The sequence below is a fragment of the Andrena cerasifolii genome, chromosome 2, assembly GCF_050908995.1.
Source record: "Andrena cerasifolii isolate SP2316 chromosome 2, iyAndCera1_principal, whole genome shotgun sequence".
NCBI lineage: Eukaryota > Metazoa > Arthropoda > Insecta > Hymenoptera > Andrenidae > Andrena > Andrena cerasifolii.
In genome coordinates this window covers 25,062,883-25,078,341 of record NC_135119.1, presented here as the reverse complement: position 1 = coordinate 25,078,341, position 15,459 = coordinate 25,062,883, and the positions used below count along the sequence as shown (strand labels likewise).

At 42.7% G+C, this 15,459-nt stretch overlaps 2 protein-coding genes across 2 annotated transcripts in view; one reads left to right on the top strand and one right to left on the bottom strand.

The window, feature by feature from the left end:
- Positions 1 to 15,459, top strand: part of Sit (stuck in traffic) — an 82,554-nt gene that overhangs the window by 1,258 nt on the left and 65,837 nt on the right. The window lies entirely within an intron of this gene.
- The window catches only part of LOC143378767 (very long chain fatty acid elongase AAEL008004), a 39,076-nt gene that overhangs the window by 11,205 nt on the left and 12,412 nt on the right, over positions 1 to 15,459 (bottom strand). The window contains exon 2 of the mRNA XM_076830732.1: positions 5,968 to 6,308. Within this exon, the coding sequence (XP_076686847.1) occupies positions 5,968 to 6,306 (339 nt within the window). The 5' untranslated portion in view covers positions 6,307 to 6,308. The remainder of the gene's footprint in view (positions 1 to 5,967; positions 6,309 to 15,459) is intronic.

Sequence of the window (15,459 nt, the reverse complement as noted above, 5' to 3'; positions counted from 1 at the left end):
GGTATGAAACACCTAAAATACAAGACTATTACGCAACCTTAATGAAGGAATAAGGTCGAATGATGCATTTTTTCAATTAGAATTTTCGATTTCACAGTTTCTATGGTTGACTGGTTATACATATTACTTTCAACGTTATGTAATGCTTTAAGCGGCGGATTATTTACCACATTAACTATTAAATTTGGTACATCAGCAGTGGTGTTGCGAGGTATTCGGATTTCCGCACTTTTGATTTATTTCATAATATTTAACGGTTCCAACCGTGACATGATGTTAGCCACGTGTTTGGTTTTGCCCTCTGGACGTTCTTGCTTTCTGTGTACAGTTTCCCTCAGTTATTGTTCAACCGACTCGTACGTCGCACGCTTCTACCAAGCATGTTACATATAAGCATACGCAGTATTTATTTATTCAAACTTTCCTTGAAAAAGGTCTAAATATTGACCGAAACGTCGGAAGATGATACTTCTTATATTTGCAAATTAGCTTTTATTCTTTTAATTCACCGAAACTGTGCACCGAAATCATATGTTTTAATTTTTTTAAAAAAAAAAAATTTACGGTCGAAATTCCAACTTCATTATTTATAAGTAAAATGTGTCGTGAAGAAACTGTACAAATTGAACAGACCTCATCAACGCAATCGCTATGTTCGATCTCCTGATACCCGATATACGCTGGATCCTTTACCATCTACTACCTCGAGTGTCGGGAAAATAATCTAGCATGCAGGCAACTTTCTACCGTTAATGACAATGTGTCGGCGATATTGTCCACTGGGTTGCTATCGTGGTGACCTGAATATATCGACGAACCCGTGACGAAGGAAGATGCCTCGTGTTTCCCCGAGTAACCGATAGATCGGCATCGTTGATAATTTCTTGAAATTCTTCTAGATGACCTACTCAACTCAACCTTCGAATTGGTCACCGTTGAAGTAGGCCAATTCAGATATTTCTAATTTCAAACTAACGTAGAGATGCAGGTTTCAGTTTCGATTTACGTTTGCTATTTAGTACAGTAGGGGTAAGGGGAAAAACAGGGAATGTCCATTTTTCGTGAATGTCCACTCCGCACTGGAATAAAATACGAAATGTCCCCACTCTTTGCCCAAGCATAAGCTTCTGTTGTCAATGTAAAATAATAAATTATCTAAGAGAATTAAATTCATCGAACCTTGTAAAGTATTAAAACTTAATTCTCTCGATAAAGCTGTTTTGCGACATTCTCTGCTTCTCCCCATTACCCGTCAGTTATTTTTTTCCGAACAGCTCGTGCAATTTCGGGTTGTCGAAGCTTTTTAGATCACGATCCTAAGGGTTAGAGTTTCATAGCCACTCAGTGAAATATTAGACACCGCAGGGCTCATCTTCGACTCACCGAGCAAACAGCAAACGCTGGCGTCTAGGCGCACGAATTGCGAATCACCTGCTGGTGGAAAGTCGAAAACAGGATACTTCACCTTTAACGAACCGCGAGCGTGTACAAATCGCATTGGGCAATTGCGAGTCGTCTACCTCCTTTTTCCCTTTTGCAACTTCTTTCCGCGAGCCTCGCTTTCTCACCCCTTGTTCGCCAGCCAAGTGAATCGCGATCCTCGTTGGAAATTCGTGGATTCCACGCCGGCGAGTGGCCAATTCTCGCCCGTTATCTCTGCACGAAATTTTTTTTACTCGAACGCAAACTTATCGCAACTTTAGCTTGAAGACATAGTGTCGCAACCGCTCCTCTCTCTTTGTGTTTTCGATAAGGATTTCTGGATCGATTGCACCGCCACTTTGGTTTCTCTTTCTCCAAACGGCTTTGTAAACATCCCACGAAGGGCAGTTTACGAATACCTTTTGCTTCATCCATATACACATCTATTCTTTGCCTTCAACCCCATAATTTTGAGAGATAGGTTTTAGGAGGGGTCCACTTTTAGATCCGTTTAATATTAAATTACGCGATGTAAGAAAATTCGTCCACAAATTCTTCTCCACTACTTTTCATTCAATCTGAAAGGTGTTCGAAATTGTACTCTTCGCGTGGATTCGGTAGTATTCCCGTTGCGCCATCACTCATTCTGCAGTGTGCCTCCTCTGTGTAATCAGTCTCGAATAACGTACCATCGTCACATCTCCATATATTCGCGCAGCACATCTTTACCCAGCACGTCGCTCGATCAACTCCTCTTCGTCAACGCAGTCGATCGGCGTGGACCAGGAAGCGCGGCTCCGTTTCCCCGCGACGTTCGCGCGTTGCCCACGTTATCAGGAAACAGTTTTATTTTTTTTATATTTATTTGCAAATTTACAATCTACTCTGCATGATTTATAAATAAGAGTAACGAGCAAATGCGTTGAATATTAAGTGGCTCGAGTCGGAAACCATCCATCGACGGTTTAACCGAGCTTATCTAGCGAGGTCTTCTGGCCAGGTCTTCTTGAGTCTTCTTTCGACATGCTGGATTGATAAGTCATTGACTAGATGATTTTGGTGGTTTAAGTTTCGGTTTCTGTATTTTGTTGCGTGTGATTTGATTACATCTTGGACCAGAGGTACACACAGAGCGTTGTGCAATGTTTGATTTAAAATACGGAGAGTCTTTGATTGAAATGTCTGCAGGATTTTTGTGTTGGATGGCTTGGCGCACCCCCATAATTCAATTCCATATGTCCAGATTGGAACTACTATTGTCTTGTACAGCAGTACTTTGTTTTCCATTGAGAGATGTGATTTCCTACCTATTAGCCAATTCATTTGTTGTATTTTTAGCGAGGAAACAGTTGAGAAGCGCCTAAGTAGTTGTTCGTTTCATTAGGCAGCCGATCGCACGCGGAGAGGCTGGCTGCTGAAATTGGAATGTCGCGTTTCACAAGCGGCTTCGGTCGAGCCCGGTCGCGGGGATCGAAGTCCGCCTGTCGCGGTGAAACGAGCAGCGTGGCCTAGCGCGGCCTAGCGTGGCCTAGCGTGTCCTTGGGGACCTTCAAAATGACAGTCGGTCTTTCATCAGATATATAGTGCCCCCTCGAAATTTACGATTAAGGTCGCTGTTTTTTTATCCGGAGCCTTGTCGATCCTGTCGAACGCCCGGCCTCGATGAGGCGTCTTTGTTAAATCAGGGGATAAAGAAATTGAAGGACAACGCGGAGATATCCAATATACTCTGGTTGAAATGGGCACGTGCCAGAGCTCACGAACTCTTCGTTGCAGGAAAATTGTGTAACGTAGTTGCTATTAGGTAGTTTTGTTATACTATGCCCAAATCTTACAAGCGAACCCACACTCACCGATTGGAGCGCAGCTTTGTAGGTTTATAGAGTGGCTCAAGACAAGAACAACGGTATGCTTCATTTGCGCCCAATTAAGGGTGCGAAAACTAACGTCAAAGTCAAATAGGTACTCCCACTTTTTGCGTATAACTCCTAAAATACAGGAGACAGAAAGAAATGTTCCAAACGAAATATTAATGGTGCAATACGCGCTGCAAACTTGCGTCAACGAATTTTTGAAAAAAGTTTTTTTTTCGTCAGGTATTTGTTTGTTTAAACTCTTTTCAAAACTTTGTTAACGCAAGTTCGCAGTGCTTATTCTGCCGCTAAACTTTTGTTTGAAACATTTTTTCCTGCCTCTTGTATTTTAGGAGTTACACGCAAAAAGTGGGAGTACCTATTTGACTTTGAGGTCAGTCTTCACACCCTTAATGGGCGATTGGGCACGAATGAAACGTACCGTTGTTCTTGGCTCGAGTCACTCTATAAATCCACAAACCTGCGTTCCAATCGGTGAGCGCGGGTTCGCGGTGTTCCCTCTTTTGTTTCGTCTGCTGTTCTAGATGTGTCCTTCCGATTTTAAGGATCAGACACTGTTGAGTAGCTGAGGCAAGAGAGGCATTGTCCCTTATGTCGCTGCGGAACAAGGCAATCAGACTCTAGAATCTAGTTAGTGGGTCAAGCTTAACGTCGAAGTCAAGTTACACAGCTCTAGGCTCATCATGGTCCGAGTTCCTTGAATTCCAACGAAAACACGTCTACGATCTCCTTGAGAAACCAATCCCCGGCTATTTTCAGCCGAAACGTGTCGCATAGTTGCCATTATTTCAGATTCAATCTTGATGTTTCTCCTTAGGACACGTAGGTACTTCAATCGACTCGAAACGCTGGACCCCGACACTGCTCGCCCACGAAATCACGGTCCATTGAGCTCGCAGCGCGAAAGTTGTCCCATTGCATTTAAATTTCTTTTAGCTTGCATATCCTGCCAGTCGAGCTACTATTGAAGCCATTACCACGCGTCCTCGCGAAGTGAAACCAAAGTTCGAAGGCACGCAAACTAGTTGTAAGGCAACACTTACGCCGCGATCCTCTTCATGGATAACGCAATCGTCATCGGGTTACGATCGCTGCGGCTGCAACTCTTAATCTCGCGCTTTGTTTTATTGAGACGACGTGACGAGTTAGTGGGACACTAGTGGAGCTCTTTGACCAGGTTGCGTCGTTTTTCTCAGACGCGTCCTCCGTCCACTTGTCAAAGTCATTGACGCATCCTTCGCGGTTTAAACTGCAGCTGCAGGAGTTCCCTCGCGCGCTCTGTCGCGATTACTGCATCTGGTTCTGGCTGAAAACTCATGGAGATTGGTGTCTGACACTTTCGTCTAGTGACCCAATTGCGCTAGCGATCCTCCACGGAGAGAGGTGGCCTGGGAGCCGTGAACTTTGGATCCCGCTGGTGCATCGATCTCGCGTGAACCGCTTGGCTCGCTGGTACACCGAGCATCCAACCTCTTAATCACTGTGATTTAGAGAAAGCCCGTGTCATTTCGAAACGTCCCCGGGACCTTGGGACGAGTAAAACGCCGCGACTGACAACCAGCGACCCTCTTTCCGTCTCGTTAGAGGCTATTACCAGCTGACATATCTCCTCTCTGCTTTTCCCTGATAACCTCGCGATCTTCCTTAAGTGGCGATCAAGGGACGGCGAAGTTGTAGCTCGAACTCTGACGGATCTTGTAAGAATGGATTTTGAGGGGCTGCTTCACCCCTTTAAAATTGGAGTTTGGGCAAGAATAACATAAATATACACCTCTTAGATTTTTCTCCTCAAGAACATATTTCAAGGAAAGCACAATTAGCATTGCGCGCATCGATAATGTCCCTTGCGAGTGGTAATTTACTCTAAGAATCAACCTCCAGTTGTTTGGCAATTTGAAAATTAACAAAATCTGAATCTTTGCAGAAATGTAGCCCAAATGATGCTGATAATGTAACTATTTTTTAATTCGGTAATAAAACGGACCTAAGGGTAAAAACACCTCGAAGAAATGGTCAGTTTTCAGATTATCGCGAATATCTTCGAAATTGTAAAATATAATAATAATAATTTAATTTCTTTTTAATATATGATATTAAAAAGAAATTAAATTCAAAGTTCTATGGTTTTTATGTCCTATAAAGTGGCGATAAAGAAATTGCGAAAAACTTTGTTTCTTTTCAAAATTCATCCCCACCACAATTTTCTTCGACAACTCTTTATCACCATACTGTATTTAATTTTGTACTTCTATTCGATATTTATTACGGTTTCGCAGATATACACGATAATCTGAAAAGTCACCATTTTCATCGAGGGTGTGTTTTCATCCTTAGAACCGTTTTATTGCCGAATCAAGAAATAGTTACGTCACTAGCATCACTTGAGCCACACTCCAGCAAAGTTTCAGATTATTTGAATTTCCGAGTTGCCGATCTTTCCTTATCAGTCCCATAGGATTCACCAAGAATACGCAGTCCCGGAGATATACACAATAATCTCTACATCAATTTCCCTCGTTCTACTTTTGGGCTTGCCTTTATTACCTTATAGCGTAGAGTGAACCAGCCTGCAAATAATGCAGCGGCAATATCGTTCTCATTCGCCGCGGTAGGAGCAAAGGATGTAGGGGAGGGTAGTCGCCTTAGATCGTGAGAATACTGTTCCTCTTACCTCGTACAGCATCCCCAGCGAGAAGACCACTTGGAAGGCGTTGTACGCGACCAACGATCCCCTGAGCTTGAAGGGCTTCCTGTTGGCCATCACTCGCGGCCCGAATATGACCACTCCGTACATATAAAGCAGCACGATGAGGACAGTCGGGATGGGCGAGTCCATGAGGGGCCAGTCGCTGACCCGCGGGTCCGAGATCGTCGTGAGGATCTCCGTGTACTGGTCGAGGGCCATGCGCACCAGGCCCTGGGCGCCCACGAACGTCCTGTTCATGTCCGTCAACTCGATCCTCGGTTCCGGTTCCCTCTCGGCGACCAGCTCCGCCGCTGCAGACGCCATTTCTGCCAACAATTTTGATCTTCTGAAGTCTCGATACCTCGCGTGTCGGTGTAGAGAGGAAGGATGGGCTAGGGGGACTCGGTAATTAACGCCTGCAGATATTCTCGACGACCTTGGCTTCGATCGCGTAACGTCCAGGCACCCGCGAAATTCGGGAGGACCCGCTCGAACGCGAGCATTGTGGCTGCATTCACCAGGGAGTCCGCAGCAGTGCGGAGGGAACCGGGAACGAGGACACTGGAGGACTTGGGTATGTAGTACTGGGTGCAGGTATTTTCTGGAATACCTACGGGACTGTGGGGCTTGGTGTGAAGAGAGATTCGAGGAGGTAGGATCAAGGAGCTTCAGAAAGGATAACTAGGTGAGGCTTTAGCAGTGGCGGATTTAAGGGGACATGCTCAGTCAGGAGGCCGAAAAAAGGGTGGTCTTTGGAATTTTTTTACTCAAAAGCTATAACAGATTTCTCAAAAAATCTTTTTTCCTTTTAAGGTTTGCATCTAGTACCGTGCATCGTAATTTTTTTATTTAAAAATACTTAGCAATAACTAAGTTATGGTCCATCATTCGAAGGTTCTCTAGAAATAAAGGCTTCTGCGGTGACCACTGCTGCTCGAAAGTCGATCATCTAAAATAAAATATTCAAAAGAATTTACTTATTATATTATATTATCTAGTATTTGAACGAAAGATTTTTTTATCCGATGCTTAGTTTTCTTGTAATTGACGAAAATCAGGCAGGATTTATGATATAAATTGAAACTTTCACTTTAAACATCAGCCATTTTTTCCCAAATCAATATTTCGAAAAATCCTTCGTTCAAGTACAAGATAATATAATATAATAAGTAAATTCTTTTAAATTTATAATTTTAGACGATCGACTTTCGAGCAGCAGTGGTCACCGCAGAAGCCTTTATTTTCAGAGAACCTTCGATTAATGGACAATAACTCAGTTATTGATAAATATTTTTAAATAAAAAAATTACGATGCACGGTACTAGATACAATGTTTAAAAGGAAAAAAGATTTTTTGAGAAATGAATTATAGTTTTTGAGTAAAAAAATTCCAAAGACCACCCTTTTTTCAGCCTCCTGACTGAGCATGACCCCTTAAAGAAAAAGGCCCAGGTGGCAAACGTTGTGAGGGGCCCACTTCTCTGAGAAAATAAAGAGGTAGCTTACTAACAACAGGCCAAGTCTAATAGTACAGAATAAACTGGCGTTTGAAGAAAATCATAATTTCCTTTTTTTGAGCACAGGGCCCAGGGGACAACTGTTGCTAAAATTCGATGTGAAGGTGCAAGAGATGGAACTGTCTAATCTTTTCGATTACAGAGGTATCTTCAGTGCTTCGCCAGATCACGCAAACTATAAGCAGCAGCGGCTAAAGTACACATCTACAGAGTTTCTCAACCAGATGCCTCTCATTCCTGAGTCGCTTGCTTAATATCGATAGGCAGAGTACATATTTTCAAAGCGAGGCTAGACGCATCGAAACGATACCCCGTGATTTACGGGCTCCGTGTTCTAAACGAATTCGAGTCAGGGAGGTTGGCGAGCTGCTCTGTCTCTCCGGGCACGTTCGTAGGATCGCGTACGCACAAAGAGGACGAAGTTGATCGACGATCGAGTCGCATGAAATGGAACGCGACGGGTCAGGAAGTCGAAGACGTCGTCCCCGAGGATCCGCGTTGCATCGTATCGCTTTTGCTGGTTTGATTGGACGCGCATCGTCTGACCTTCTGCCGTTTACATCGCTATCCTTCCATTACCGCGATAAATCACGCAGGTGCTCCCTGAATAGCGAAATAATACCGCGGGTAATCTCTTCGGCGATTCAGCCTTCCTTTGTATTTCTTTCATCCCTCCACTCTCTCGTCTGAAGTCGCGAAGTACTTTCGAAGTGCACTGGATTGCTCGTCTCTGAATTATCGCTTGCGATGATTTCTAGCGGTGATATCGCATAGGTACTTCTCGATGCTATTCAATTCCCCTCTTCGCGGTCACTTAGCACAGCTTTTCGCTCAACGGGGACTTCTGATAGAGCGAAACTAGCAAAGAAGGTCGCGCATAATAGTTCGCACTTCTTATCGACGATGTTCGCGAAGGAAATTGTCGATGTTATGGAAGTAAGAAACGTCTAGGAAACTGCCTAGCATCCTGCCTGTCTGTAGCCTCTTTGGACGTGGAATAGGTTTCAAGAAAGTTTCCACGTGGTCTGACGTTTCTAAGTACCTATCAGCTGTGTTTTGTAGTAATGCTTCGCGTGGGTACTCAGCGTCGTCGTCACCAAATCGAACGCTATAAATGGTATCGTAGGGTACGTTTATGTTGGAGCTGCGATAAACGAGCGAAGCTTAGAAATACATTCTATAGTTTTATAATGGAACTGTTTACATTGAAGCAGCGAGCAGAGCTATGCTTAATTACTAGACGATCAATGATACAAGCATCGAGAACCAAATACATATTACATATTTTTTCTTCGCTATCGCTGTTTTCATAGTTGATACATAGCAGATTTTCACCATAACAGATTTGTTTTAGATAAGTTACGAGATGAAGTAGCCGTTGAATTAAATCCAACACGATGCTCACGTTTACTGCGTACCTAGACTTTTTTCCGATGTACCATTTTACTTGAAGATAATAATAATTCTTCTTCGGAATCACTCGTGTTTAAATGGTTCATCTTTGAGAAAACTTAATCGACTGAAACTGTACTACGATCACAGCTCTGCTATAAACACAGCAAAGGAATATATTTTTGAGCAGATTTTATCACTCTCTGATCGACGCTGTTATAGTTTGTATAAACGTACCATTAGGAATAGCAGAGGTTCTTGCAATCATCAGCTGGCGAATTAGAGGCAGGTAATTAAAGGCAGGTGTACAGATTAGGATTAGAAGAAATAGGTAAAATTCATCTGTACTATAGGTGAAACTCGGACTGCGTCTGTGCAAATATTGCAACCTCAAGGCGGCTCTAAGGATAGGTCCTGCACCCCTTTTCCATTTCACAAGACGGATTGCACAAGCGCTGCAAGTTCGTAGGCGCACGCGTAATATAGTACATATGTTCGATTTTACGTTGACGCAACGTTGTCCAGAATGCTACTCGTTTTCTTTAGAGTTTGGCACGTGTTCCCCTTTCCTCGGCAACCACAGCGATCCTAAGTTCACAGGCGAGTGGTCCGCTTCACGTACGATCAATTACTCGTGTCTGAATGATGCTGAATTAGGAAGAACTGCAGCTGCTCCAGTTCCAGAAATCTTTTTCCCACATCGCTCTTTCACTAATCTTAAATTCTGGCGAAGCCTGAAGCAGAGGGTAGATTTTCTTAACGCTTCTAGCTCGAGAAATGACTGTCTTAAATTTAAAGCTATTCGCATATCTAAGGATATGCTGACAGCTACAAACGCCAAGTTACAGTGGCGGATTTAAGGAAAAGGGCCCAGGTGGCAAACGTTCTGAAGGGCCCATTTTTCGGGAAAATGAAGAGGTAGTTTATTAAATCGAGCTAAGTAGTACAGAAAAAAATATAGTGTTTGGATAAAATGATAATTTCTTTATTAAAGATGGGGCCTTAGGGGGGCCTTCTGGGCAGGGCCCCATTTTCGAGAAAATGAAGTGGTAGTTTATTAAATGGAGCTAACAAGGGAAGATCCCGAACCCGAAAATTCAAAAAATTCTGAAACTTTGCGAATATTTAGGGAATTTCCTCCTGATTACAACGCAATTTTTGTTTGCTGCCCAAATTCACTCAAAGGGAGTGTAATTGACCCCTGAAAATCCGCTTATTTTCCGATTTTGTGTTATAACTCGTGAACTGCAAAATAATTTGTTTATAAATGATAGATCTAATTGAGAGAAGTAACTTTTGTCTTGAAACTTTTTTTCTGTCTCTTACAGTTCGCGAGTTATAACACACAATCGGAAAATAGACGAACCTTCGGGGGTTAATTTCACCCCTTTCTAGCGAATTTGGGCAGCAAACAAATATTACGTAGTAATCAGGAGGAAATCCTCTACATTTTCACAAAGTTTCGGAACTTTTTGAATTTTCGGGTTCAGGATTTTCCCTTGGAAGTGTAACAGTACAGAAACTAATATAGTGTTTGGATAAAATAATATTTTCTTTTTTAAAGATGGGACCCTGAGGGGCAGAGGCCCAGGCGGCAACTGTTCAACTTCCGCCGGTTAAATCCGCCACTGTCAAGTTATATCTATCGTTCAAATTTCTAAAAAGCGTTACAAAAACTAACTGACCTAGAATTCTTTATGCAACGCATGCTAAGACCGTGTAATAAACTGGGCCTGAATAATCAGAACATTGGTCTGTTGGATTTGAAGCAGCGAAGTAGGTCAGGCTGGTGGAAACAATTAATGATTAGATGTAGCTATTCGATAGTAGATACTGTATACAACTATCCATTAATTTAGTTCACTTCTTTCCGTTGATGAAAGTCGAGAATATAGTTATTACGGTTTGAACATGTAGATAAATTGTCTTCGCGCGCAAACTGCTCCAGGGTCCTCCTTACACTGTGTAATCTTCTCTGCTATACTCTTCCCCGATGTTAGAGATAAGAAACGGATCGCAATCCTAAATGAGGATTCATTAGCGATTCGTGCCACGAATCATCGATATCGCACGCTTTTCTCACTGTCAGTGGCTATTAAACAGCGTTTAGCAACTAGTTTACAATGGGTTCTGATCGCGGGGGTATTATTACTGCAACTTCTGCGGCTGGCAGAGACTTTGTATTAATGTTATCAGCGATGCGTCAATGCCTAACATTTAAAAAGTTAAAATATCCTAGTGTAGCGTCTAATAGTTACTAGAGTTTTCTAGAGTTTTCCCCTATAGGTTGTTAAAAAGCATTACTCTTTTTATAAAATAATAATTAGTTGGCAAAGAAGAATTAATTAACAAAGCAGTGTATTTCATCAGTTCGTACATGGTTGCATATCAGTTCCTTATTTAATCAATAATGCTAATTTGGAGTTTGGTAATTGAGTTTGTCGTAACTAAACAAATATTCAAAATTGGAACTCGCGAAATTATAATCTTACTTCCTTACCCCCTGCTTCTTTCTGACACGTTTTGTACTCGAGAACGAGCAACTTGGGCAACGGAAATAATTTAATTATTATTTAAAGCAATTGCTTTGTTCCTCCACGTCTATGAATATTCGATAAGAATATTTTTTTCTGGGCACTGAATCTTTCCATGGAGGTGAAAACGCGTTCATGGATACTTTTCACTGTTTAGCTAAAAATGTTCCATCTGTTACCGGTCCTTGATGAAAGGACACGAATTAAATGCGATATAAATCAACCTACATCGAGGACTCGAAGCGCCTCGTAAAACTTAACCCGCGTATTTTGTAACGTGAATTTGCATGAGGAATCCAAGGTGCACGCGGAGAATTCGAGGTTGAAATTTTACTTATCGAATCGTGTTTTAGGTATATAAAAAACACATCGACGAGATCGTCCAGTGCGATGAAGGTATCGATGAATGATGACGAGGGTCCTCCTAAGTAGCGAGGCAGATCACCTGTGTACGTCATTGAAGCGCCCATTTTTCGACTTTCGCTATTCCGAGGATAGGATCGTGCTTGCGGGAGACAAATATTTACGCCGGTACCCCCTTCCCTTAGTATCTGACGCCCGCGTTTCCAGTTATGACGTCAAATTATTTACTATTCGTTTGCGTGCACTAATGAACTTTTGGAGCCGACTTTCTCTCCCCCACCGCGCGGTTTGAATTTCTTTGGAATTTCATTTCTTTTTCGGGACGTATTTCTTGTATTTCTAAGAGACGAGACTTTCTTCGCGAGACACGACTGTGTTCTCAAGTTCACGACATATTTTTCAAACCACTTTAGAATCCACGATCTACTTTTAGAACTTGCAAAATTTCTCTGGCTTAGGTTCTGATCTAATTATTACTATCTAAGCACACTTTTCTGATAAAATTAAACTCCATCGAGGGTCTTCCACCTCTATTCTCTACGCAACTATTTGCGTAGGTAAATGTCACCAGAATGCATCGTGGAAACTCTATCGAGGTTTGCAGTGGATGCAAGTGGTCAGACTCGCTTCGCGGATCGCCGCGAATTAACGCATCGCGGCATGAAAGCGTTATCTCGAATCTCGTTAGGCACGCCGAGTGGATTGCTCGAACTAGACCAGAAAACCAGACGTGGCGCGATCGAGAGTCTCTGTCGAACGTTCTCAGGCCAAGCATTGATCACTTTAGGCTTTTGCTTAAGGGGAGGTTCCGGTCTAAAAGTCGATTTTTTTTTTATTTCATTTTCGGATGTTCAACCTTTTAGAAATAGGTGTTTAAAAGGATTTGTTGAAATTCGTCAAATTCCTGAAGTTATAGGCATTTGAGTAGCGGCAAATGCATGGGTAATACCCGGACACTCGGCACTCACGTAAAACTTTGAGGGGAGGTTCCGGTCTAGAGCCCCAAAAAATAGGTGATTTTTGGGAATTAATTAAAGGAAAACTACTATATATAACTTAATGGAACTTTTTGCATTGTATTAAGGATGTCTTAAGTTATAGAAACATATTTTTTATTTTGTAATTAATTATTGCAGACGGCACTGGGGAGTCGTTAAAGTCAAGGCGTCAAAAAAATCATCCAAATCGGTGGGACCTGTATCTCCAAAAGTTATTATCCGATTCGACTGAAACTTTTTTATTTTAAAGAATATACTTCTGGCTGAGGGGGGGGGGCAGAAAAAATTAAAAAATTGAAAATTTATAATTTTCAAAGGAAATTAAGGAACGGTGTTTTATATTAATTCTCAATAATATATATATAGGAGTTATGCATGATATTTATCTACCAGGTAATCTGGAACAGAAAAATAAAACGGCGTTTTATTTGATATATATGTCGCTTCAGTTTGATGAAACAGTGTACTGATAAGTTATATATTTTTTTGTCAGACCAGAAAATTCTCAAATTTTCATAGCAAAAATGAAGGTTTGACTTGAAAACTCACCCCTCTTCTAAATAATTTCTTTCTATTCTGCTTCATCAAACTAAAGCTACATATCTATAAACTAAAACGCCGTTCCATTTTTCAGATTACTTAGAAGATAAATGTCGCGCACCCCAGCGGACGACGAACTTTCCGCAGCGTGACAGTCAATCGTGCGTAACTCCTACATAAATTATTAAAACAAATTAAAAAAAAACCTGCAAGTGCTTCAAAGAAGCGTAAAAACATATTCCAAAATTTAGCTAAATTGAATCGCTAGTTTCTTCCAAAAAAAATCCCAAATTTCGCTCTATCTTTAACCCGAAAAATGGGATTCCCTTAAAGCACCCCCTTCGATAACCCCCAAGCATTTCCACCCGATAATTCCGGCAGTCGCCTCTGGGGACGCGTATCATTCAGGGTCCGATAATCACAGCGACTCATCGGGATGGTCATTGGCACGCGGTCGAACGGTACTCGTTACCGAGAAAGTCACGATCGCGCGAGCCCGTGAGCACGCAGCGCGGATGGGGCAGAGGAGGCCGCGGTGGCGCGACGTCGTGGAAAGAAAGACGAAGGGAAAGAGCGGAGAAAGGTGTGCAGAATCTAGGGACCCAGCCTCCAATGGAAGAGCCTACGAGCGCGCGCCACGGTAATCATACCCGATGATGATGGAAGCGATGTCTGCCGTGGACGGTGCACGAACGGCACTCGTCTAAACCTCGGCTGTTAGGAGTTTAGTGGGTAAGTGGGTCGACGGAGCCGGTTAATCCGTCGCCTCCGCCACGATCACGGCTGCGGTGTAGCTCGCACGTTTTCTTCTTCCGCGGTCCATATTTGCCCCATTGATCCGCTTTTTCCCTCTCCACCGTGCGCGTTTCTTTTTGCTCCTCTGTGACAGTCCGGCTGCGGAGCCCGGGGTCCACGGTTAAGCGCGCCGCAGCAGCTCTCGGTCGCGATGGTCCTCTTCGAACGAGAGATAGAGAGATCCTTCAAAGATTCACTCGCTTCCTGCGAGCCTCCCAGCCTTCGTCCCGCGGAATTAGAAACTCCTAGCTGTCTCACTGAGACGGGCGACTTGTATTTGGATCGGCAGATCCGCGGGGAATTCTTTCCGTTTAACTCGGAATCTTTTGAAAGCGATCAGAACACTCTGCTGTTCCGTGTATCCTCTCTGCTAAAGTTTCCGGCCTCTCCTACTCTTCGCCGTTGGGTTTACCCTCGAAATTACTCTGTTCTCAGGCGCCCGGTGCTGAAACAGAGACTGTACCACCGCCTCTGCTTCCGATTCTCGACCTCGAAGTAGGCTTCCCTTCTGCAACCGGGAAAACGCAAACGCGATTCATTAAAACACGAATTGCCGTGACCGAGCGAATGGGAACGAGCTTGTGTCGCTTTCTACACGCAGACGGTGGACGGATTATTCCGAATAATTATCGACGTCTCTGCTGGCCCCTTACTTGCAACCAGTCCCGTTCCGTTCCCATCGAATTTCTCTTTCGTTTTTTCGATAACCTTAACCTCCTGGTCTCCATGCCCGTGCGCGACGCTGCCGGTGGCTCGCTTGCTAAATATTTTAGTAGCGCGTAAACACTTTTTCTCGCGCTTCTTGTCTAAGTCTCTAGCCTATTTCTTTCGGCTCCGTGGTGGCTTTTCCTTCTTCGTTTCTCAGTTTCGCGTTTTATTGTAAGCTGGTCCGATTTCTAAGTAGTGGAATCGAGAAACAAATTGGGGACTGTGTCCTTCTTCTCTGGTGACGATTCGAAGCTTTATGCTTCTCACGATTTTAGGAAATTTATATTTAATATTTGATATTTGTTATTTGATAGTTAATAATTTTATTATTATTATTATTCCGACTTTATTACTTGTTAAATAGAAATATAATAGATAAGGAGAAAGTAAAATCTGATTAAAGGCGAGGCAGCAGTGGAACTGTTAATATGCCTAACATAATATAATATAATATTGAACATTACTTACAAGGGATGATCCCGAACCCGAAAATGCAAAAAATTCTGAAACTTTGTGAAAATGTAGAGGATTTCCTCCTGATTACAACGCAATTTTTGTTTGCTGCCCAAATTCACTCGAAGGGGGTGAAATTATCCTCTGAAAATTCGGCTATTTTCCGATTTTGTGCTA